Source organism: Podarcis tiliguerta, assembly GCF_965153285.1.
Source record: "Podarcis tiliguerta genome assembly, chromosome: 14".
Taxonomy (NCBI): Eukaryota; Metazoa; Chordata; class Lepidosauria; order Squamata; family Lacertidae; genus Podarcis; species Podarcis tiliguerta.
Genome location: NC_139547.1, coordinates 53,750,907 through 53,776,735, shown reverse-complemented (window position 1 = coordinate 53,776,735; position 25,829 = coordinate 53,750,907). Strand labels below are relative to the sequence as shown.

The following is a 25,829-nucleotide window of genomic DNA, read 5'->3' as shown; positions in this document are numbered from 1 at the left end:
ACTGTTGAAATAGATTAGGAAGCATTTTATTATAGAGCAGCAGCAGCAGCAGAAGAGTTTGGATTTGATATTCCGCCTTTCACTCCTTTTAAGGAGTCTCAAAGCGGCTAACATTCTCCTTGCCCTTCCTCCCCCACAACAAACACTCTGTGAGGTGAGTGGGGCTGAGAGACTTCAAAGAGGTGTGACTGGCCCAAGGTCACCCAGCAGCTGCATGTGGAGGAGCGGAGACGCGAACCCGGTTCACCAGATTACGAGACTACCGCTCTTAACCACTCTTAACCACTACACCACACTGGCAGATGATGTCTCCTACCCGTTTGATTTGAAATCATCCCATCTGGACATGAAGCACAGTCATAGCAACAAAATGGCAGCCCCTCCTTCTTTTTCCGGCTGTAGCCTGGCTGGCACCGATCATTACACAAACCAAGGGGCAGCACCTAGCCAGAAAGAGAGGAGAAGAGGAAGCTCCCTTTTGCATTGTAGACAACACAGTTTGAACCAAAGAGACAAGAGCATTGGTGGAACATGCCTTGGGGGAGGGAGCACAGGCAGCCCCCAGATCGAGTTGTCTTCCTGATGAAATGCAGCCTGGGACGTCCATAAATCTTCAGTCCCGGCACACACCAGCGACTCATATCAGAAGATATGTGCACACTCAATCAGCAGAGTATAGCAGAAACGATGTGGAGGTTAGTTGTGTGCATTCTAAGTAATTTATTAAGCAACATATACAGGACAAAGCAATCATGGAGTCCTCTCACATCTTCTCCAAGAGAAAGCGAGAAACTAAGTACAAAAGTACAATAGAGCAGAAGAGAAAAGACTGACTTCTGTTCTGATACTTTCCAAGGCTGGAAAGTAAACACAGACATGTGATATAACAATCACACATCCAGCAGTGGGAGAGTGAAATTCTGACATTGCTTGCTCTGTTAGCACAAATGCAACGGCAGTTGCCTAAATGCTGGGTCTAAGATATAACTCAGCAGGGCCTCTGGTCTGTGGTGCAGCTTGATAATTTTAGACCTTGGACTTAGTGGTCTCACAAGGTCCCCCTTTAGATGACACGTTTCTTAAGTCGGGAAGCACACAATGAACGTTTGGTTCATAGCTGCCGACGTTTCCCTTTTTTTAAGGGAAATTCCCTTATTCTGAATAGGATTCCTCAGAAGAAAAGGGAAACGTTGACAGCTATGATTTGGTTTCCTCCCTGACAACCAGATCCAACATTCCACGTTTCACTCATGCCTCTATTTTCCCAATTTTTTAAAAAAAGTCCGTCCCCCCATTAGAATAAATAATTCTTTTTATTGCTTTTCTTCTTATAGGGTAAACAGCAAAGTTTCCATGACAAATGATACGCTCCCTACTTAGGGATTATGATGCAGTGCAGAATAAAGCTGTTTCATGTAGGACAAGCTTTTGGCAGATTTATGTTATTCCAGAAAACTGGTGTATGCGTGAATAAATTGTAATGTAAATATTGGGAGTCAAAGAGAAGGAAAATTGAATATTTCTTGTATTTGTACTCTTAATATTAAAGAAATGCTCCCACTTGACTGAATGCTTTGTGCCAGGTGATGGCTTCTTCATCCATGCTGAAGTCGACATAGTGCGATTCCTGTGGTTCTACCGTTCCTACTTTCACTCTTGAGAAGGTTTGGTTGGGGAAAGTAACCCAGTTAATAATGTCAAATCCAGCTGCCAATTCCCCATTCTCATCAAAAGACACAAAGTCCCCAGCACTGTTGTTGAAGGAGATGCTCCTCAGGAAAGAGAGAAGCTGGACAGAAGAAAACAAGGGAAAGTTTAAAAAGTATAAAAGGGAGACTCTTTATTGGTTTTGGAAAGGAAAAAGTATCAAACATATATGTCACACAGTGGAAAGGAGTGAAAAATGGTGTGGTCCACCTTTGGAGAACATATGGATTTCTAGGAAGTATAGTTGACCTGAGCCACTTATGTGTGGCTTCCTTTCTGGGGGTCCATGTGGAAAGGCAAAATCATGCTGTCAGGGGTTCAGGAGCAGAGGCACAGGATAAGGAGGAAATGGAGAGTGAAGGGGAGGAGTCCGAAGGAAATGTCAGCGATGACAGCGATCCGAGGTCTCTGAGTCTTTCCAGTGACTCGGACGATTCACAGAAAGGAGCTCCCATGGTCAGGGCAAGGGGAGTGCCCAGGGGAACACCTCGGGAAGAAGGGGGGAGAGGGGACTCAGAGAGTAGCAGTTGGAAATCCGGGCCCACGTCCCCCCCAGAGTGCAGTAGGGGGGAGGAGTCCCAGGCATCGGGATCAGGTGGCGCGCTGCCAGCGGGAGAACATGAGGCAGGATTGACCACACCTCCGTCGGGGAGTGAGGAAACGGTCATCAGGAAAGTTAAACGCGCGCGCGCGCCAAGTTCAAATGTACAGGAGGGAGGCACAGTTGGCAGCCCGGGAAGAGAGCCAGGTCCTAAAGCCCGCCGAAGAGAGCGGGAGGAGTCAGGGGGGTCATCGTCAGCCTCAGAGGAATCCAGGGAGACAGGGGCCCCGGAGGGCAGCAGGACCCAGAGGAGAAAGAAGAGGTGGAGTAAAGCTAGAGTCTTAAACTGGTGTACAGGGGGCGGGGACTCAGATGGAGCTTCGCCGGTCTAAAGTCTACACGTAGAGCTGGAGCGCTGCGGCGTGGAAATGGATACTGTACTTCAATAAAGACTTTTGTACATAAATACCATACAGCGTTGGTCCTCTGTGAGCTGGGACCAGGAGCCAGCCCTGACACATGCAAAGTCAGCAACCCCTGGAGCTCCACTCTAGGTTGAAGAAGGACCCAGGGATGCTCCCAGAGCCCCGTTATGACCTCTCCACAGCCTGGGAAGCAAGGGGGCACCTTCTTTCCTGGCCCCTTGGAGGCACCCAGTGGCCTTGTGTCTCCTTCCCCGAGGCTGGCATGGAGTGCACTGCCTTGCTCACCTGGCCTTGAGAGGGAAGCGCCCTCATGCCTCCTTCCCAGAGCCCAGCAAGCAAGGGGGAGGGCTGCACACCCAGGGCCCTCCCTGGACCTGCTGAGAGCTTGGTAAGGAAGGGAGACCTTCTGGGAGGGCAGGGGGAAGGGGGAAAAGAAATAGAGAGCAGGTAATGGTAAATTTTATAATAGGTGCTGAGAGACAAATATCATTCGTTTGTGCAATGTCAAATGGTGAGATGTTGCCCAAGAGAAGTACTGGAGTGGTTCCTCAAGGTTAAAAACATACAATCTTTAACAACATCATGAGTCCCACTTTAACATGCCTCCTTCTTCACCACTCCTGACATATCAGCATCCCAAACACATAGGACAGCAGAACATGCAGCTCCTTCCACAACATTCTTGAGTCCTACAAAGAGGTGGCATTTCTGTGTGAGGAAATGCAGGAGGAGATACTTCCACCTCTGCAACTTGAAGGGGAAGAACAGGGAATATATTGATTCTGGCTCCAACTTGAAGGCAAGCAAAGCAGGGAAGCACTGAAAAGAACATTTGTTATGGTGGGAGAGGTAAATGCTGTGAGAGGTGTTTTTCTTCCATGTGTATTCAGTCTATGGACTGTGTGTCATCACCCATTAGATTAGCCTCAAGCAAAGATTTATTCCGAATATGAAATCTTACCTGCCAAGGTTGCAGTTTGGGAGGATGGAGTCCACCTCTGCCTGCCATCCTTCTGTGTTTTGGCCTAGATGAGAGAATCTTGTGCAAAGTATATGCAATGGCATAAACCGCATTATAGGTGCTGTAACTTTGACCAGTCATGGTCATTTCAAAAATGTGCCCAGGAAGGCTCTCCAGACTCTCTTTGCCAGTGCAGGTGTCTCTGCTTTCATTGGGGTCATTGGAAACAGAAAATAAGCAGTTGAATGCCTGTTGCCAAAAAGTCTGGATGAACCCATCTCCACTTGGAGATTTGGGGTTTAGGATCTGAAGGAATTCTTTAAATCCCTGTACTTTTTCTGTGTGAATTGCAAAAGACAGGGCACCATCAAAGACTTGAATATCCCAATACCTTTGCATTGCTTCTGATGAGAAGGCCCATTGAGCTGTCAAAATCCACACTTTACCTGCAGAATTCTCTGCAATATCTTCATCTAATGAATAGAAATATTGCAGCCACTTCACAACTGTAATGGTCTGAGGTTCTGCACATAGAACCAATATGTTGACTTCTGAGACCATCAGGGAAGAGAACTTAGCCCGAATGAGTTCCCATGAATTGAAATGATCCATCCCTTGAGATAAGGATTGCACTTTTTCGTTGAAGGCTGTGCAAACTCCATGCTGGGAAAGCATTGGCTCTAAGATTTGCATAAACGTCTCTCCATTTTCATCATCTGATGCCACAAGTCCGACCCACGTCCATTGGAAATGAAGAAGCATCTTGACAATCCCTGCATATTGATATTTCTCATTGGGCACCGTCCGGAAGAAGGTTTGGAGCTGCAACTCGGTCCTCCTCACTGGAGCCAATACACAATAAGCAATCTAAGGAAGAAGTCAATCTCACAATGATGGGTTAATATTCATCCCACATAACTGCCTGAAGTGGACCCCATGAGAATTCATTAAAGATAAAAATATATTCTTTAGTTTTGTATATTGGAGGAATTTGAATGATATAGGCACAAGTTCCCTGTTTTAGAAGTGTTATAAGATGTGTGATTGAGAAAGATATTTCTTCACAGTAAGCACAAAATAATTATTGAACTGTGCCCTGGTAATTGTGATGTCACAAGCAAGCATGCTGTCGCCAACGGAGTGATCTTAGGCTGGATCTAGAGGCGTCAAAGAAGCAATTCAGTTAAACCTGCTATAAACTCATACAAGGAAATCCGGTAGGGAAAGACGGGTCTCCACAGCACCATCTGGTGTCACAGTTTTATATTGCATATACAATGGATACAGAACGCTTTTCCTTTACCAATCTAGCTGAGTCCTTAGTCTTACTAACAACTCACTTTCCCCTAGATCTTACAGCCCTTGCTTTAAGCTGAGGCTTCTTATCAGAGTACATTCCTTGCATATTATTATTATTATTATTATTATTATTATTATTATTATTATACCTGTGGAATCTTATAGATGCCTAAGATCAGAGTCATGTGAAGGGAGATGTCAGACTCAAGTGCTCCAATAACAGCCATCATATTTCTTTTCTTGTCACATTTGAAGTTAGGGACAATCCTTTCTGTGATGGACAGAAGTTTCAGGGTGTTCTGATAAGTCATCCTTGTATTCACAAAGCTGTCATAGAGGTGGAACCCAAAGCTCATATTCGGTACGATGTTGGGGTTCTCATTGATTTCTTTCACAGCAAACACCAGGGAGAGGGTATTTTGGTAGTACTTCAGTGTTGAACTAAAAAAAAGAGTTGGAAATGTGTCAGAAGTATTCATCTTTTCTGGCTTTTTTCCAGCAAATTCCGAAAGATTAAATAACACAAATAAGCAGAAACCTAATATGCATTGTGCTTCCTAACACCTAATAATGGAAATTCATGCTCAATATTCGGTCACCTTTAGGAATATCTCATCTAAAAAGCATTTAGTTTTGTGCAGAATATTCAAATCCTGCAACACACACACACATTATTTTCATATGATTAATAGATCAGACAAACATAGAGGCATTAGTTTCAATTGATCTACACTGCACATACCTCAGTTAGATGCTTTGTTTTGAGAAAAAAAGTTTGCAGCACTTCAGTTAATTATACCCAATATTGTTTAAATGGTGCAGCTGGAAATATAATCCAGAATCTATTATATTCCTGACTTACAGCACCTGTGACTGTCAGAATAAATGGTGGTGATTGTGAATGTGGGGATGAAGCTTTGTTGCAATTTCAACCATCCCTGCATGGTGTGGAAGGACAGACAGAGGGAGGATGAGGATAAAGCATGAGATCAAGTGAGAAACAAGAGATCAGGTGAGGAGAAAGCAGAAGAGGCAGAAGACAGAAACCTCAAGATGAGGAATAAAGCAACACAGTAGAAAATGACATGATCACAATATAAAGAGAAGAAAATGTAATTTTAAGCTTCGTACATGGAAAAAAGTCAAGAAGTCAAATGATTTCTGAGCATGCCATGGTTTGTATGGTGTGAAAAAATGGTAAATTGTGTAGTTGTAGCCTATAGTAGCAGATAGAAGTGTACACTATGGAGAGAGATATTTCCTTACAAAAGTTCATCTGTAAACTTCATGTTTGGATGGTCCTGGAAATCTATTTCTTCAGATAAATAGCCATAATTATTAACAATTCCTCCAATGGTTAGGTCTCCTCTCTGATAATACTGGTATGGAAGCTGGAATGGATCCGTCGTGGCGCATCTCTCAGAGTCTTCCTTGCACTCAGTTGGAGGCATTTGGAGCCACAGGAAGAGAAGAATCAGCAGCAGAAATGTTCCTGCCATCTTGACCAACAGTGATGCAGAAAGCCAGATTTTTCTCTCATCCACCATAAATTGCATTAGGTTTAATGGCTCTGGATTAATTTGATAAAGGGGATGTGCCAATGATTTGACCGATGAGATCCTGTGTGTTCAGAATTTCTCACTGGAGCTCTGAATGACACAAGGTTTATTTTATCTATGCTTTTACACTCTGATACTGACTGTGTTCATGGCCTGACAAAATGTACATGGGATTTGGCAAGACGGATGATGATACCCATCAGCCTGAGATAATTACACGTTACAAAGCTATCTCTGTTGAGCATTGTGCTCTGTGAGACAAAAGAATAAGAGCAAAATAATCATACATATTTCTCACTGAGCAGTACACTGGGAATGGCGAGTCACAGGAAAGCAAGCAGCCCACCTGCAAACTGGTAATCTGAAGGGAGCTCAATAGTTTTTCCAAAACTCTTCCTCAATCCCACATGTACCATATTCCTCAAGTGTACGTGTGTCACCAACAGACACAGCACAATGACTGGCCGGAGCCCAGCAGAACTACTCAAGGGCCGGTGCCTCACAACAAGACTGGGCCGCCTTCACCCCGACAGAGCTCAGGACGAGGCAGTGGTGGGGATAAGCAGGGACACCCAGACCTTCAGGGCCAGGGACCCAGTGTATGCAAAAAACTTCGAGGTGGGCCCAGTGACCCACCACAGTCACCAGGGCGACAGGTCCTGTGTCTTAGAAGGTGCTGATGGAGGGAGGGCAATGCTGGTGCCGCCACTGTGATCAACCAGGCAACGATTCCCAGGGGAAAAGCAGGAGGAGGGCTGGACAGAGGGATCCCAAGGGGACAGCTGGGAGGTGAGGCCTGTAGATGTGAAGGCCTGTGAATGCTCTTCGCAAGAAATGCCTCTGCTCACTCAGAGATACATATATACAGTCTTTATTTTACATATGTACAAACAGCACGTTACAATCATGCATCCGAATCCTCCGGCTCCGATTCTGGGAGTGCCTTACGCCCGCCCCTTCTCCAATAGAAAAGACGTGGAATTTTCATGTGATGTCTCTGCCCCCTCCTCTTTAACACTCTCCTTTCCTGGGCAGACGGTACAGGCATTGCTTCACTGTCTGTGCCAGAACTTCCTGTGCGGTGTTGAGGCTCTGGTCCAACATCTGTGAGCCGTCCCTCCGCCTGGCTTTCCCTTCTTTCCTCCACCACCACGTCCTGCCCCCCTTCCTCTGCCTGTCTCTCCTCCTCCCCTTCATTCTCCGTCAATACAATGACAGTAGAGCAGGAGGAGCAGGCAAGGGAGGCAGAACCAGTAAGCCCAGTGGTGACCCCCGAGGCCGAGCAGCCACAGGAGCCAGAGCCGTGATTGAGCAGGCTGGCGGCACCTGGCTAAACGGCCCCGTCACAGCCGGCATTCCCAGAACAAGAGTCAGAACCAGAAACCCCCACCGAAGGACACCCACTCCTAAGCGAGTAACCTGGGTTCTCATGAACCTTCCCAGCTCCATGAAGAAGAGAAAGCTGGCTCCCAGAGGAATGGTGGGTTTCGTGTTGTGTTGTGATTTCAGGGACAGACCTGATGGATGTGCATGTGGTGACTCCTTCAGAGAAGAAAGAAAAACCAAGGAGCCAGGCATTCCCTGTTAGTTTCTGTAGTTGTGATAATACAGCAGACATTGTTTAAAAAGGTGTAGTCATGGGTATATCAGTGTGTTCAAATCTGAATTGTCATATTGTGTTATTATTGTCATTATGGTTTTGGTTGTATCTGTCTTTTGCGGTTGTTGTTTGTATCGAAAAAATGATAAAATATTTTTTTAATAAAAAAAATACAGCAGACATATATATGCATGAACTGCCGATACTTTCTGAATGGCCTGCACTGTTTTCTGAGTAAACCATTCAATAAAGCAGTTGAATTGCTGTAGAACCAGTAGGTGGCACTGCGTATCTGTCAAATTTGTCAAAGCTGACAGATTGAAATCATTTTGCAGAAAGGATAAAGGTAAAGGTAAAGGTACCCCTGCCCGTACGGGCCAGTCTTGACAGACTCTAGGGTTGTGCGCCCATCTCACTCAAAGAGGCCGGGGGCCAGCGCTGTCCGAAGACACTTCCGGGTCACGTGGCCAGCGTGACATCGCTGCTCTGGCGAGCCAGAGCTGCACACGGAAACGCTGTTTACCTTCCCGCTAGTAAGCGGTCCCTATTTATCTACTTGCACCCGAGAGTGCTTTCGAACTGCTAGGTTGGCAGGCGCTGGGACCGAACAGCGGGAGCGCACCCCACCATGGGGATTCGAATCGCCGACCTTACGATCGGCAAGCCCTAGGCGCTGAGGCTTTAACCCACAGCGCCACCCGCGTCCCTTGCAGAAAGGATACATTCTGGTTATTACTGTTTTTATATTTTCCAGCCTAGTTATTACAGTTGTCCTTTCAGTAGTTTCATGCTTTATCCAGTTACACTTTACACAGTTGTGTTTCCATCAACAGTTACGTTTACCTTTAACAGTGAGTTTTGTGTTCTGTTTGTATTTGCCCCTTGCCCCTACTGGCTGATGAAACGAGCAAGGAGAGGACAGCCAGCTGGGCCAGGAGGGGGGAATAGTGTTCGGCATAGGGGTTTCATATGCTAAGATAGGAATTTTCAAATATATATTGCTGTGTGGTTACAGAAAGCACTTTGAGTTGTGATTGGTTAAACAGCCAATTCTAGTGGGTTCTCAAGTGGCTCTCGTGTGATTGGTTAAGGCGTCACATGAGAAGCACCAAGTCACAGACTCCCTTTGGTGTGAGTGACTTCCCTGTGATGTCACAGCGCAGGAAGATGGCTGAGCAAAGGACACAGCTGGGAGAGAAGTCTTGGGATCTTCTATGGACACCATTGAGAAGAAACACTCTTGATGCTCCTTCTCAAAATGAATAGAGAGAGAGCAGAGCAGAGCAGCGCAGCGGTGAGTGAGGTCTCTGAAGTGACAGAGAGAAAAGGACGGAAATTGAAAGTGGATTTCTTCAACTACCTGCATAGCCTCTATCCTAAAGTACAGGCCAAGAGCATATCTGGAAGAGGGAGAGACACACGGTTGGGTTTAGAAAAAGAAGTTGTGTTTTTCTAAGCGAAGCTGAGCCTATGCTTGGATAAGCTTACATTTTAGGAATGTGTTTCAATATATTATTCCTTTATCATCACTTCTGCAAGTAAAGCTTCTGAACATTAAATGAACAAATGAATAATTCCTAAAAGGGTGTCAGTCTTACATAAGATTTAACTTCCAAGCTGCTCAATGTCGCTTCTCTGCAACAATTAAGGCCTCCTTGTGCAAGGGGACGGCCCCTGCCTGCTTAGATGAGGCAGTGATAAGACCACTTCTTAAGAAACCCTGCCTTGAAAAGCTTAAGCGTTGACTGGCCAGTCCCTCATCTGCCCTTTTTGGGGAAGGTTCCTGAGCCAGTGGTGATAGGCAGAGCCATGAAAACAATTTTCTAGACCCTTTAAGTCTGGGTTTAGGCCCAATTTAGGCATGGAAACTGCTTTTGTGGCTTTCTATGATAAGCTACGTTGGGAGAGAGATGGGGTTAATGTGTCCCGGTTATATCCCTTTTATCTTTTCAGTACTGTCAACTATGGGGTCCTTGTTCAGCAGACTCAGTTGGGGGTGAACAGCATTGCTTCCTACTAGTTCCAAGTCCTCCTTGGATGGTCGTTTTCAGAGGGTGATGCTTGGGGAGTGTTGTCGGAATCTGCGTTCAACTGAGCTGATAAAGCGCATCTCCTGGAATCGCCCTCCAACGTGATTAACAGCCTGAGCCTTTGATGAGGCTCCAGGCACATTCCCATTCAGCAGAGAATCAAAGCAGCACACGGAAGTGATGATATTTATGGCTACATCACTATGCTTTATTCTCTAGTTACGCAGACAGAAAAAAAAATACATCCTCTCTCTGTGAAAGCAGAGTGCAACTGAAAATACAAAGGAACAGGAAACTAGTAAACATCACATCCGTCTCCCATCTCCTGGGAGACTTCCAACAACCTGGAATGTCTCTGGAATGTAAACAGATTCTTGTGACTCTAAGCAGCTGCACAGTGGCAAACAGAAACTAAAAAGTGTCACCTGGCCCTAGGGAGCCTTCCATGTGGGGCTCTGTAGAGTTCAGATCTATCCCCAATCTTGTTTCACATCTATATGCGACTTCTGAGGGGGGTTAACTATAGTTTTGGCACATGCTGTCCTTGGTGGGTTTTCTTCCAATAAATGGAGGAATTTCTCATAATGCAACAATTAAAGGCATCAAAGCAAGTTGACTTTTATTTGCTCCTCAGAATCAAGTGGTCTTTGCTGTTCAAGTCGGGCCTCAGAAGGATTATGTACAGTTTGGGGAAGAAGATGCAAGCGAGCAAGCCTGCACTGGAGGCCAAGATGCAGAAGATCTCCACAGCCACCATCTGCTTTCCTTTGGTGCTCAGATAAGAGGGAACAAAGGACAGCCAAACGCTGCAGAACACCAACATGCTGAAAGTGATGAACTTGGCTTCGTTGAAACTGTCGGGCAACTTTCTGGCCAGGAAAGCCACCGTGAAGCTGACCAGGGCCAGGAATCCCAGATAACCCAGGACACAATAAAACATGGGGGCAGAGCCTTCGTTGCATTCCATGATGATTTCCTCCGCCAGAGAGTTCATGTCCACATCTGGGAAGGGAGGAGCCGTACAGAGCCAAACAGCACAAATACTGGCTTGAAGTGAGCAGCAACCCAGAAGAACAGAGTTGGCCAGAGATTTCCCCACCCACTTCCTCACCCTGGAGCCTGGTTTGGTGGCCATGAAGGCCAGAACCACCATGATGGTTTTGGCTAAGACACAAGACACCGCAATGGAGAAGATGATGCCAAAGGCCGTTTGTCGTAAAGAGCAGCTCACTGGGTGAGGCTGGCCAATGAAGAGCAAGGGGCAGAGGAAGCAGAGCAAGAGGGCAAGGAGCAGAGTGTAGGTGAGGTCCCGGTTGTTGGCTTTGACAATGGGAGTGTCCCTGTTCTTAGAGAAGACGCCAAGGACCAAGGCTGTGACCAGAGCGAAGAGCAGAGCCAAGGCAGCTAATGTGAATCCCAAAGGCTCTGTGTAGGAAAGGAAATGTTGGCTCTTGGGAATACATTGATCTCTGTCCTTGTTTGGAAATTGACCTTCTTGGCATTTGAAACAATAATCCATATCTATATATATTAAAAAAAACAAATCATTGATATATGAGTTCCCACAAAAAGGCAACCTTTTTCTACTGTCATATTTCATTCTTTGTAATAGAATGAATTCCTACATCTCCAAAGGCCTTTTAAATTTTCTTTGAAATAAATATTGCTTCTGCCCCAAAACACAATTCTGAGCCATTAATTAATTGCAAACAAGTATCAGAGAAAAGCGAAAACCAGTAAAATGCAATGGGTATTTTTTATTCATAAACCATATAGGTAGTATCAATCAAATCACCAGGAATTTTGGAAGCAAAGTATTGACGACTGTTAATATGGTGCCATCGAAAGAGCAAACGGTCATCTCTGCTGAAAAGTGAGAGGCCACCATGATATCTTGGAGCAGCAGAATTTGATTTTGTGTTTCTGGCTCTCACCCCTAAACCATGAGGATGGAGGGTTAGGCAAGTGTGGCAGAAGGGGAGCAGGCAGAAAACACCGGACATGATCCACACCTATTTCCACAGGTATACTTTGTCAAGGTTAAAGTTGTGGCTCTAGCTTGCTGAACTCTCTGTGTCCGTCTTCTTTCTTTCAGATCTGAGTGCAACTGCTGTTCTGTTTAGGAGTACTGAACTGTTAATAAGAGAAAACTGTTGAAAGACTAGGAATCATTTTATAAAAGAGCAGCTGATGTCTCCTACCCGTTTGATTTGAAATCATCCCATCTGGACATGAAGCACAGTCATAGCAACAAAATGGCGACCCCTCCTTCTTTTTCCGGCTGTAGCCTGGCTGGCACCTATCATTGCACAAACCAAGGGGCAGCACCTAGCCATAAGAAGAGATAAATGAGGCTCCCTTTTGCATGGTAAAGAACACAGTTTGAACCAAAGAGACAAGAGCATTTGGCAGATTCATCTTATTCCAGAAAGGTGGGGTATGGGTGAATAAATTGTAATATAAATATTGGGAGCAAAGCAGAAGGGAAATTCAATTTTTCATCTGTGTAAGATGGTGGATGGAATAAACTACAGGGAAAGACAACCGGTTTTGAAATACAGGGAGTTGGCAGAGAAGGTAAGGTAGGAAGCAAATATATTAGGGTTGCCATAAATTGAAGAGGAACAGGCTAGAAGTACGTGGCTGAGGCATGCAATGGAGCCCACGCCCGCACCTGAGCCTGTACCCAAGACCCCCACCCAAAATCCTGCCCCCCGGACATTTCCTTCAAAATATAAAAATCCCCACGGATGGGCATGTTGCCCTCTGCAAAGAAGAGGACATGACCTGGATTACCCAGGCATGTGGCAACCCTAAAATACATTAGGCTCAGAGAAACACTGAAAGACCAGGACTCTTCCTTCCAAACAAATGAGTCAGTTATGAGAAGTAAGTCTTGCTTGGTTCCGTGGGCTTTGCCGTATGGCATGGCTGCGGCTGGTCCCTGGGGGCTGCCATCTTACTGTGCAGCCAGTGGAGGGGATGGTCACTTGGTCCCACCCACCTCTGGCCACACCGGACCCTCCACTCCAGGCTGTCCTTGCCCACCAGGCCTATTGGGGCAGGGGAAGAGGGGCTGCCATATTTTAGACGGCAATCTAGTATTGCCATTTTATACTTTTATAGCAGAACTCTGAAGAAGAAAAGATCTACTCACATCATAAATGATGGTAAAAGAATTTGCTGCATATGGGTTCTACAGAATCATTTTGCTTAATAATGATAAAGAATTTATACATTACCCTTTTTATTTATATTACTAATGTAAATTTTAAAATGCTCCCTTTTTAAAAAAAACAACCAAGAGTCCACTCCCACCTGATTGAATGCTTTGTGCCATGTGATGGCTTCTTCATCCATGCTGAAGTCAACATCGTGGGATTCCTGTGGTTCTACCTTTCCTACTTTCACTCGCGAGAAGGTTTGGTTGGGGAAAGTAACCCAGTTCAGAACATCAAATCCAGCTGCCAATTCCCTATTCTCATCAAAAGACACAAAGTCCCCAGCACTGTTGTTGAAGGAGATGCTCCTCAGGAAAGAGGGAAGCTGGACAGAATAAAACAAAGCAAAGTTCAAAATTAAAGAATATAAAAATTATTTATATTACTAATTGGTTTTGGAAAGGAAAAAGTATCAATCAATTTATGTCACACAATGGGAAGGAGTCAAAAATGGTGCGGTCCACCTTTGCAGCACAAATGGATTTCTAGGAAGTACAGCTGATCTGGCACTTATGTATTTGAGGATTCAGCTCTGGGGGTCCATGAGCAAAGGCAAAATTGTACATAGCCAGGAACCACTTGAACTGCCCTCCACAAGGCAGAGAGATTCTTCCTAGGCTCTGGGAAGGTTGCAGGAGGACCCAGGGATGCTCCCAGAGCCCTGTCAGGACCTCCCCACAGCATGGGAAGCAAGGGGCCACCTTCTTTCCTGGCCCCTTGGAGGCACCCAGTGGCCTTGTGTCTCCTTCCCTGAGGCTGGCATGGAGTGCACTGCCTTGCTCACCTGGCCTTGAGAGGGAAGCGCCCTCATGCCTCCTTCCCAGAGCCCAGCAAGCAAGCGGGAGGGCTGCACACCCAGGGCCCTCCCTGGACCTGCTGAGAGCCTGGTAAGGAAGGGAGACCTTCTGGGAGGGCAGGGGGAAGGGGGGAAAGAAACACAGAGCAGGTAATGGTGAGTTTTCCCTGCTCTCCATTTATTTATTTACTCCCCCCCCCCCCATGTAAGCTTGCAATCACATATGAAATGTGAGCATAACTTGTAAGAACACTACAATCAATGAACTTTGCTAGGTGCAAGATAGAAAAATGACCCGATAATTACATCTGAAAATAGCCATATATGTTAGGTAAATGCGGCAAGAGGTTGTGTGTGTATGTTTGTGTGTGGGTGTATTCAATCTATGGACTGTGTGTTATCACCCGTTAGATTAGCCCCAAGCAAAGTTTATTCTCAATATGTAATCTTACCTGCCAAGGTTGCAGTTTGGGAGGATGGAGTCCACCTCTGCCTGCCATCCTTCTGGGTTTTGGTCTGGATGAGAGAACCTTGTGCAAAGTATATGCAGTGGCATAAACCGCATTATAGGTGCTGTAACTTTGACCAGTCATGGCCATTTCAAAAATATGCCCAGGAAGGCTCTCCAGACTCTCTTTGCCAGTGCAGGTGTCTCTGCTTTCATTGGGGTCATTGGAAACAGAAAATAAACAGTTGAATGCCATTTCCCAAAAAACCTGGAGGAACCCATCTCCATTTGGAGAGTTGGGGTTTAGGGTCTGAAGGAATTCTGTAAATCCCTGGACTTTTTCTGTGTGGATTGCAAAAGACAGGGAACCATCAAAGACTTGAATATCCCAATACCTTTGCATTGTATCTGCTGAGAAGGCCCATTGGGCTGTCAAAACCCACACTTTCCCTGTATAATTCTCTGCAATATCGTCAGCTAATGAAGAAAAATAAACCATCCATTTCACAACTGTAATGGTCTGAGATTCTGCACATAGAACTAATATATTGACTTTTGAGTCCATCAGGATGGAGGACTTAGCGCTAATGAGTTCCAATGAACTGAAATTATCCATCCCTTGAGACAAGCCTGGCAGTTTCTCCTTGAAGGCTGTGCAGACGCCATGATGGGAAAGCATTGGCACTAAGATTTGTATAAACTTCTCTCCATTTTCATCATCTGAAGCAACAAGTCCGACCCACGTCCATTGGAAATGAAGAAGCAGCTTGACAATCCCTGCATATTGATATTTCTCATTGGGCACCGTCCGGAAGAAGGTTTGGAGCTGCAACTCGGTCCTCCTCACTGGAGCTAATACACAATAAGCAATCTAAGGAAGAACGATCAATCAATCAATCAATCAATCTTTATTGTGGTCAAAGACCAGACAGCAAAGTTAACAACACCAGCATATGCCACATCCATAGAAGAAGCTGATGCAATAAAAAAATCATTATAAACTTATTTATATTAGGTAACATTTCTTCAGAAAAAATCTGTACTCTGGAGATTAAAATCTGTATTCATTCAGCAGCCATCCCTGTAACTCCAGCCTGTCTTATCCTTGTTGCCATAAAACAGAGTTTTGCAACAGGCCTGATGATATTCAGATTATTTTGCATCCCCCTCTCCATGGGGTATTTTACGTATCTTGACTCCAACTACTTGGGAAGATGAAGAACCCCACTAAAGGAGCGCAAGATCTTGACATCTTCCTGCAAGTTCTGCAACTTTGGAAGGAAGGAAATAAAACTCGATGAAAGTGTGGGTGGATTGTCTGTCCAGAAACCCTTTTGCACATCATGTTTTATTTCATGAGTGAGCAACCTATGGCCCCCCAGAACTTCCTGAACTCCAAGTCCAAGTGCTCATCCTTGACCATTGAGCTATAGTGGCTGAGGCTAGTGGGCAACATATGGACAAGCAACAGCCATTTCTGATGAGACAATTCCGGGAACAGGAGAGAAATTCATTTCAAAATTTTGCACAAATTTACCTGTTTTATTTTGTTGGGAATAATAATATTATTATTCCTAGTTCACAATTTCTGAAACAATTTGTGAACCAAAATGCAGCTTACTGGGAGGAGGAGAACTCCTACTGGTGAACTGGCACTGTACTAACCTTCCTCCCGCTGCCTAATCCCCCTCTACTTCCAGACAAGTTGCAGGGACACAAAGTGACAAGAGGTCAGGCAGTCATCCAAGCCCTTCTCCTACAGCCACGACTGCAGAGCTCCCTGCCCAACATGGACACCATGGATATCAGTGAGAATTCTTTATCTTTCCAGGTAGGACGTTCTACCAAAAAAGAGAGCAAAGCCTGACTATTTACTTTCAGTTATATATTTTCTCTATTTCTTCTTTTTCAGAAAAGGGAACCAAAGTTAAAGAAAGTATGGAGAACCCAGAAGAGAATTATTGTACCAGAGGCAGAAAAGCTCCACTGCCCACACACTCACTTACCTGTGGGATCTTGTAGATTCCTAAGATCGTCTTCATGTGAAGGGAGACGTCAGAGTTAACTGCCCCAATAACAGCTATCATGTTTCTTTTCTTGTCACATTTGAAGTTGGGGACAATCCTTTCTGTGGTGGACAGAAGTTTCAGGGTGTTCTGATAAGTCATCCTTACATTTAAGTAGCTTTCATAGAGGTGGAATCCAAAGCTCATATTCGGTACAATATTAGGGTTCTCGTTGATTTCTTTCACAGCAAAAACCAGGGAGAGAATATTCTGGTAGTACTTTGGTGCTCCACTAATAAAATAGTTGTGCCATGTGTCAGAGATATTCCTCTCCTCTACTTTTTAAGTACACAGGTTATTTTCTGGCTTTTTCAGACAGATTCCAAAAGATTAAATAAAACAAATACGCAAACACACATATGCATTGTGTCTCCTAACAGTTGATAATTGAAACTCATGGACAGTATTCAGTCAGCTTTAGGAATAGAGCGTCTAACAGGTGTTTAATTTTGAGCAGAACATTCACATCCTGCAAGATACACATGTACTTAAGTTATTCTCTTATGTGGAGGTGGACCACTGGAGCTTTAAATCATGGCCCCTCACAGGTTGCTAAAGGAAACAGCAATTGCTTCCTTGTGTGCTACTGGACAGGAGGATGGTTGTATTAATTTCTAGTCTGCATAAAACTCTGTTAGATATAACCCTTTATTTTGCGAAGAAGAAGAAGATTGCAACACTGCTGCTTTAATTGCACAATATTATTTAGATTGTGTAGCAAGGAATATAATCCAAAATCTATGATGTCTCAGCATCTGTGACTGTCAGATTAGATGATGATGATTGTGAATATGGGGATCAAGCTTTGCTGCAAAGTTCAACCATCAATTCATGGTGTGAAAGGACAGACAGAGGGAGAATGGGAATAAAACACAAGATCAGGTGAAAACCATGAGATCAGGTGAGGAGAAAGCAGAAGAGGTAGACAACAGAAAGCTCAAAATGAGGAATAAAGCAACACAGAAGAAGATGCCAAGATCACAATATAAAGAGAAGAAAATATAAAGAGAAGAAAAATTTAACCTTCGAACTTGGAAAAAGGCATATGCAAATGCTTTCTGAGCATGCGATTGTTTGCATGGTGTAGCCGTTCATATAGAAGCATATAGAAGTGTACACTATGAAGGAGAGAGTGATTTCCTTACAAAAGTTCATCTGTAAACTTGGTGTTTGGGTGGTTCTGGAAATCTATTTCATCAAATGCATAGCCCAAGTAAGTAACAATTCCTCCAATGATTAGGTCCCCTCTCTGATAATACTGGTATGGAATCTGGAAAGGATCCGTCATGGTGCATCTTCCAGAGTCTTCCTTGCACTCTGTTGGAGGCATCTGGAGCCACAGGAAGAGAAGGATCAGCAGCAGAAATGTTCCTGCCATCTTGACCAACAGTTATGCAGAAAGACAGATTTCTCTCTCATCCACCATGAATTGCATTAGGTTCAATGGCACTGGATTAATTTGATAAAGGGGATGTGCCAAATTTCTGACCCATGAGATCCTGTGCATTCAGAATTTATCACTGGGTCTTTGAATAACACAGGATTTATTTTATATACACTTTGTGTTTATGGCCTGATAGAATGTATGTGGGATTTGACAAGATGATGAAACCCAGCAATTTGAAATAATTACTTGTTCCAAAGTGATCTCCTTAGAGCATTGTGCCCTGTGAGAGAAAACAATAATACGTATTTGTGCCCTGGTAATTGTGAGTGTCATAGGCAAGCATGCATCTTAGATGCATCTTAGATGCATGCAAGCCTAGATCTTAGGCTGGATCTAGAAGTGTCAAAGAAGCAATTCAGATAAATGCATTTTAAACTCATACAGGGAAAGACGGGACTCCACAGCACCATATGGTGTCACTGTGTTATATCGCATATAACATGCGTATAGAATGCTTTTTCTTTACCAATCTAGCTGAGTCCTTAGTCTTATTAACAACTCACTTTCCCCTAGATCTTACACCTCTTGCTTTAAGCTGACGCTCCTTATCAGAGTACATTCATTGCATTTCTTTCTTACACTAGCATAATTCTGCTAGTTCCACTTTACAAACAGCACTTTCACCAGGGGGACAGAGGATTCAAAATAAAATAAATTAGTCTGCCGAGAGAATCGACTCAATATGGGTTTCAAATGAGTTAACATAGAGAATAAAATAGAGAATAGAGAATAAAAAGAACTGAAATACAAAAAAAAACTTTATCAGATCATAATCCAGTGTTATTAGAGTTAAAAGGAGAATGAAACTCCATTTTTAGGTGGAGACTAAATGACAGCCTTCTAGATAATCTAGAAACCATGCAAAAAGCGGGGGGGGGGGGGGATTCTGAAGGATTATTTTGAATTGAACTTGGATAAAGGGACCGATCTAAACATTGTATAGGACACAAGCAAAGTGCATATCAAAAAAGAATCCGAGAAAGAAAAAAAAGAAATTATGGTGGAGTTGTTAAAAAAGAGTTGATTAAGAAAGCTGGGAAAGATTTGATAAAACAAAGCATAAAACTGTTACAGACACAATTTTCAGTGTAAGAGAATTAAGAAATTGAATGGAAATTGAAAAGGTTAAGACAAAAAAATGATTTTGCAAATAAACCAGGGAAATTGCTTGCTTGGTAACTAAAAAAGAAAGGCCAAAATGTGATAAATAAATTGGAGGTAGAAAGTAGAATAATAGATAATCCTAAAGATATTAAAAGACAATTTGAGAAATATTATACAGAATTATATCGAGCCAGCAAAGAAAATTAAGACATTATTGAAGAAAATTTAATGAAAAGTAATTTACCTAAAATTCCAAAAGAAAAAATGATTGACTTAAATGTACCTATAACGATTCAAGAGATACAACAAGTGATCAAATACTCTAAAATAGGCAAATCTGCAGGACCAGATGGCCTATCAGCCAAATACTACAAAAAATTACAGGACTTTCTGATACAACCATTGGTGGAAGTAATGAATAAGATACTGATAACAGTCAAAATTCCTGAATCATGGAAAGAGGCATATATAACATTACTCCTGAAACAAGACACAAATTTACTTTTGGTAAAAAATTACAGGCCGATATCTCTGCTGAATAATGGTAATAAAATATTTGCCAATATTATGGCGAACCGTTTGAAATGTGTGCTTAAATTCATCACGATCAAGCCAGCTTTCTTCCTGGCCAACAGATGAAGGGTAATACAAGGGATATAAGTGATATAACAGAATATCTGGAGATCAGGAATGAAAAGCAGGCAACACTGATGTTTGTGGGTGCAGAGAAGGCCTTTGATAATGTGTCATGGAGTTTTATGAAAAAGCTATAGGGTTGATGAATTTCGGAGAATTGATGCACTATAGTCAGACCAACAGGAAAGGTTATTAGTGAACAATGTAATATCAGAAAGATGCAAAATTACAAAAGGGACAAGACAGGGTTGCCCCCTGTTGCCATTATTGTTTATTTTAGTATTGGAGATACTGGCAAGAAATATAAGAGCAGAAAAAGAAATAAAAGGCATATCAGTTGGATGCAAAGAGTATAAATTGAGAGCATTTGCAGATGACCTTGTAATACCAATAGAAAACTCATTGGTGAGTCTACCAAGGGTATTGGACAAAATGTACGAGTTTGGACAGGTAGCAGGATTCAAGCTAAATAAAAACAAAACAAAAGCATTGGTTAAAAATATGATGGAAAAAAGTAAAAATGAATTACAACTGGCAACGCAATTAACATTTGGAATAAAAGGTGAAATATTTTGGTGTATGGCTGTTCAGAATATAAATATATTTAAGGATAATTATGTAACAACTTGGAAAGGGCTAAAGAGAAATATGGAGATTTGGGGGGAAATGAATTAATCACTTTGGGGAAGAATTTCTGTCATAAAGATGAATGTATTGCCAATAATGTTGTTTCTATTCCAGACGATACCTGTGGCCAGTGGGGAGGGACACTTCCAGCAATGGCAAAAAGATATAACTAAATTTATCTGACTGGGGAAGAAACTAAGGATTAAATATAAATTACTAACAGGTGATAAAGAAAGAGGGCGCTTCTTGCTGCCAGATTTAAAATTGAATTATGAGGTGGATAATTTTGAAAAATACAGATATTTTAGACCTTGAAGGTCATGATAACAGATTTGGATGGCATGCATATTTGTGGTATGAGAAGTGCATAAAGGTTTTTTAAATCATGTAATAAGAAAAGCAATTTATGGCATATGGGAAAAATATAAAAACCTGTTGGAACAGAAAACTCCATGGTAGATTTTCCCAATAGAAGTGATATCCTTTTTTAAAAAAAAGTCAACGTAAAAGCAGAATGGGTAAATTATAAAGAGTTGCTCATTGAGAGAGAACAGCAAATGAAATTATAAAATATGGAAAACATAAGACAGTCACAGAGTGGCTGCAATATCACCAAATAAATGATGTGCTTAAAGTAGATAAGAAAAGAGGATTCAGTACAGAATTCTCAAGGTTTGAAAAAGAATAATTGGAAAATGATGTGAATTTTTTATCTAGAATGTATAAATTGCTGCTAGAATGGCATACAAAAGATGAAAAAGTCAAATCACTAATGACATAGGGCATAATATTCAGCTTGAGTCTTGGAGAAAATTATGAGAGGAAAATTTAAAATTTACAGCATGCTGTTCGTTGAAAGAAAATTATATAAAAATGATGTATAGACGGTATTTCACACCAGTGAAATTGGCAAAGATGTATAGAACTGTTACTAATGTATGTAGGAAATGTAAGAAAGCATGTTCTACCACATGCAGTGGATGTGCAAGGTAACAAAAGAATTATGGGAAATGATACATAATGAGTTGAGGGGGGATTAAAATAACATTTGGGGGGGGGGAGATTTTTTTGTTGTTGTTAGGCATTATAGGTACGGAGATTCTGAAAGAGCAGAAAATACTATTTATGTTTGCAGTGACAGCAGCAAGAATACTACTGGCCCAGAAATGGAAAGGAGAAAGTTCCAACCAGAGAAGAATGGCTGAAGAAGATGCTTGGAGTATGCCGAAATGGCAAAATTGACCGGTAGAATCAGAGACCAGGACAAGAAGAAGTTTAGGAGAGAATGGAGGGGGGGATTATAGTTTACTTAAGAGAACATTGTAAACAGTTAAAAACTTTGGCAGGATTAGAATAATACTTGTAAAAGACAAAATATAATGGAAAAGTTAATAATAGATATAATAAATAAAATAATATATATAATATATAATAATAAAAATTAAAATAGATATAACAAATTGGGGGGGGGGGTAAAAAAGGATGGACAATGGAAACCAGAGAAGGGCGGGGAAAGTCAAGGGATTCTGAGAATCCTAAATGTAAAGGTGATGGATATGTTTAAATGGAAATTTGTTATGTAAAACTATAAACAAACAAACAAACAAACATTTCCACCAGTTGGACCACCTCTTGGCTGTTTAAAATCTTTATTAGGCACAAATGATTAAAACATGCTTTTTGTTTTGATTTCAGCATTTTAATTATAATTTCTTCTTAAACCAGAAGTTGGTGGCAACTGGCAGGTATATAACCTCAGTCTAGGGTTGCCATATTTCAAGAAGTAAAAATCCGGACAGTTGTTAAGCTCCAATGTTGTTGAGCTTCTTTTGTGCAATCACCCGCTCACCTCTGGGCCTTCCTTCACCACCAAACCAGCTGCTGCTCTGGCGCTCCCATTATTTCCCAACTTTTCTCCTCATCTGCCTCTGAACTGTGACCTCCCACAAACCCCTGTTGTAAATCTATACTGTTTCCTCTTCCTTTCTCCCTGGAACGGTGAGGATGGGCAGGCTGTCTCCACCACTTCTTTTACCCAGTCCCCGACACCCACCCATTTCCTCATCCCAGATCCTGGTTTGGTGGCCATGAAGGTTTTGGCCAAGACACAAGACACCGCAATGGAGAAGATGATGCCAAAGGCCGTTTGTCGTAAAGAGCAGCTCACTGGGTGAGGCTGGCCAATGAAGAGCAAGGGGCAGAGGAAGCAGAGCAAGAGGGCAAGGAGCAGAGTGTAGGTGAGGTCCCGGTTGTTGGCTTTGACAATGGGAGTGTCCCCGTTCTTAGAGAAGACGCCAAGGACCAAGGCTATGACCAGAGCAAAGAGCAGAGCTTCATTTCAACTGCCTGACAACTCCTTATTATTATCATTAGTTTTTAATGTTTAATGTTTTACTGTGGTTTTATAATATGTTGGGGTTAAATATTCCTGGTAAGGAAAGCCGCAATAGATCTGGCAATGGTCAGAAGTCCCAAGCCCCCTAGACCCAATAAATCATTATAAGACACCATTCATTGCATTCCACTATTATTTCTTCTGCTCAGGTGCGCATGGCAAAGCTTGGATGTGGAGGAGCAATAAAGAGCCATATAGCACAAAGAATGACTGGTATGAAGGAGCAGCCAAGAAGAATAGAGTTGGCCAGTTTGTCACTCAACTGCCAACCTCAGGGCAGCCCTCGATCTCTCTGGGTGGGCACAATACAGGGCTGCCTCAACACACTCAGGCCAAATCTCGGCTCAACACAAGTTGGCGCCATTTTTGTCTGGAATATGAGATTTGACTGGAATCCATGCACAGACCTAGATTATATTACTCACAACTCAGGAGAGTACTAACATGCTCCTGCGACATTCAGAGTTGTGTGCTCTGTATAAATCAGCAGGTGATGTTTTTCACAAACATTGTCACCTGCAATATTTGAAGATTTTTGAAAAGCAGAGAACATGACACACAGGTAAAAAGATGGCAATCCTACTTAGTGATGGTGTGTAAATCTGTACTTTATGCTGAAGAGCTGTCTTGCAAAGAACACAGATGTTCAGTGATGATGTCATAGCTAAAAGAGTGAGATTTTATGTGTACAGTGATACCCCAGGTTAAGAGCTTCATTTGTTCTGGAGGTCCGTTCTTAACCTGAAACTGTTCTTAACCTGAGGTACCACTTTAGCTAATGGGGCCTCCCACTGCCGCTACACCACCACTGCACGATTTCTGTTCTCATCTTGAAGCAAAGTTCTTAACCCGAGGTACTATTTCTGGCTTAGCGGAGTCTGTAACCTGAAGTGTCTGTAACCTGAGGTACCACTGTACTCAGGATCACCTAATACGGAATATTAACCTTTTAAAACCACCTTGTAATCATGGTAGTAAAAGGGGGGTGGGTGATTGTGCAACTAGGTTGATCTAGGAGGAGATGGTCTTTCCAAAATCCTGGTCCTATGCTGTTTAGTACATTAAGTATCATTATGGGTACTTTGAATTGTGCCTGCAAATGTACTGGCAGCCAATGAGATAGTTTGAGCAGTGGAGTCCCCTTCTCCAGGAAACTGGCCCTGGTCCACAGCCCGACCACAGCATCCCAGGCTAGATGCGGCTTCCAAATACTTTTCAGAGACAAACCACATTAATGGACAAGTCCAAACTTAGTGTTCAAATTTTAAGCATTTCAGTGTGATGGGATACACATAGGATATTTGCCTGGCTGAGTGAGAAACTTTTTGCGTTGTTGATCAGCTCTGCCTGGGTGCTTCTGGCCCCAGGGAGATGTTGATATGACATGTCAGAGACAGCAGATGCGTCCAGAGAGAGAAGAGCAGGTTTCTTTCTCTGCAAGAACTCAGTTATCAGCTGCTTGCCAAAGTTTATTTCATAATTAGAAAGCTGGCTGCCGACTTTAATTGCGCTTTCTGCTGGCTCCCTGACAATCATAGCTTTGCCTTGCCTTGTGCTTTGGGGAGTTGCCCCTTTGGGATTTGGCACAAGGTGGAAAGTACCGCGTCCAGATAAACACAGGTTGCCGTTAATACCATGTAAAATCTAAACGCTGTTTACAATGCAGGACAGAAAATTGCACAGCAAAGTTTAAAATAAACTAACTAGTTGCAATACTGAATGTCAAGTACAATGATGATCGCTGGATCTGTGACAATTGCTCCTAATTGCAACTGCACACGGCATATGTGATGACAATGAGGGCTCTCCATCAATTATCTCTAATTGCAGGGTCTTGACATGGCTTTTGCTCTGGGGAGATGCCCCTTGGAGAGGGCGCTCCAGGTGGCAAGAGCAGCATTCAGTTAGACAGTTTGACACTAGGGCACTTGCCAAGGCAGAAAGGAACTTTGATTTAATGTAGATCAAAAAATCCTTTTATGAAGGATTGCCAACCTAGATCATGGTCTCTTCTAATCCAGCTAGGCCATTCCTACAATGACAAAAGTGCTTTATGTATGTGCAAAAGACCAAAATCATCTGCCCTGAAATGTGGGGTTCTGTTGCTTTAATGCATTAGGCCAAGGCTGGGGAAGGACTCTGTCTGGTCCTTGAAACTCTCCCCAGGCCACAACCCTCATGGGCCCTGATTCACAGGCTGTATCCAATGCTAGTTATACTCAGAGTAGACCCAGTCCCAAAAATGAGCATTATTTTCAGTGGGTCTAAGCAGACCTACTAGCATTAGATACAATCCTGAGTGTTTCTGGCTGGACAGTTTCAGAGCTGCCAGGGCTCATCTTGGACTGGCAGGCTCAGTTGGAGCAGACAGGGGGTGAATTGTCATAAACTGGATTAGAGGTGGCGGGGGGACCTCTCCTTCACACCCCAACATTGACTGACTTGCAGGGAGCTCAATTGTACTTGGTGACATCGTCCCCCCCCCCCCATTCCTGCTGAGAACTGGCTGGCTGGCATGGCCAAATCCTGCAGAAAGCAAGATTATACTTTCAATCCTGCTTGGTTTGGGTGTGCCAGTGAGTCTGACTCTTCTGAATCCTGCAGAAAGTGGGGCACACACACACACACACCCTGCACAAGCTGATGTGAAGGAGTTCAATCCGTCCTTATTCTGAGTACGTGGAGGGCTGAGTTTTCCCTTTGGGTTGCAGACTCTTGCATTGGATAGAGTGGCTGGGAATGGAAAGGGGGGAGGTTTTGAAAAGCTGCAGTGAGGATGCAGAACACACCCTGTCGCCCTTTTATCCTTGCCCCAAATAATGATGAAGTTGATGGTGCTTCTCATTTGGGTGGTGCAGTGAGGGCCAAGTAGCTCATGTGCCCTAAGTTCGGAGTATGGGGTCCCTTTACCTTTACCTTTTACCCTAACCCTACAGAATGGAGGATGGAAGTGCACATCAGCCAATG

The 25,829-nt window shown here is 43.2% G+C and overlaps 1 protein-coding gene across 1 annotated transcript in view; it reads left to right on the top strand.

The window, feature by feature from the left end:
* The first annotated feature begins 22,689 nt into the window (after positions 1–22,689).
* Positions 22,690–25,829, top strand: part of LOC310664627 (vomeronasal type-2 receptor 26-like) — a 29,485-nt gene continuing 26,345 nt past the window's right edge. The window contains exons 1-2 of the mRNA XM_083413936.1: positions 22,690–22,704; positions 23,012–23,075. Coding sequence (XP_083270062.1) covers positions 23,032–23,075 — 44 coding nt within the window. The 5' untranslated portion in view covers positions 22,690–22,704; positions 23,012–23,031. The remainder of the gene's footprint in view (positions 22,705–23,011; positions 23,076–25,829) is intronic.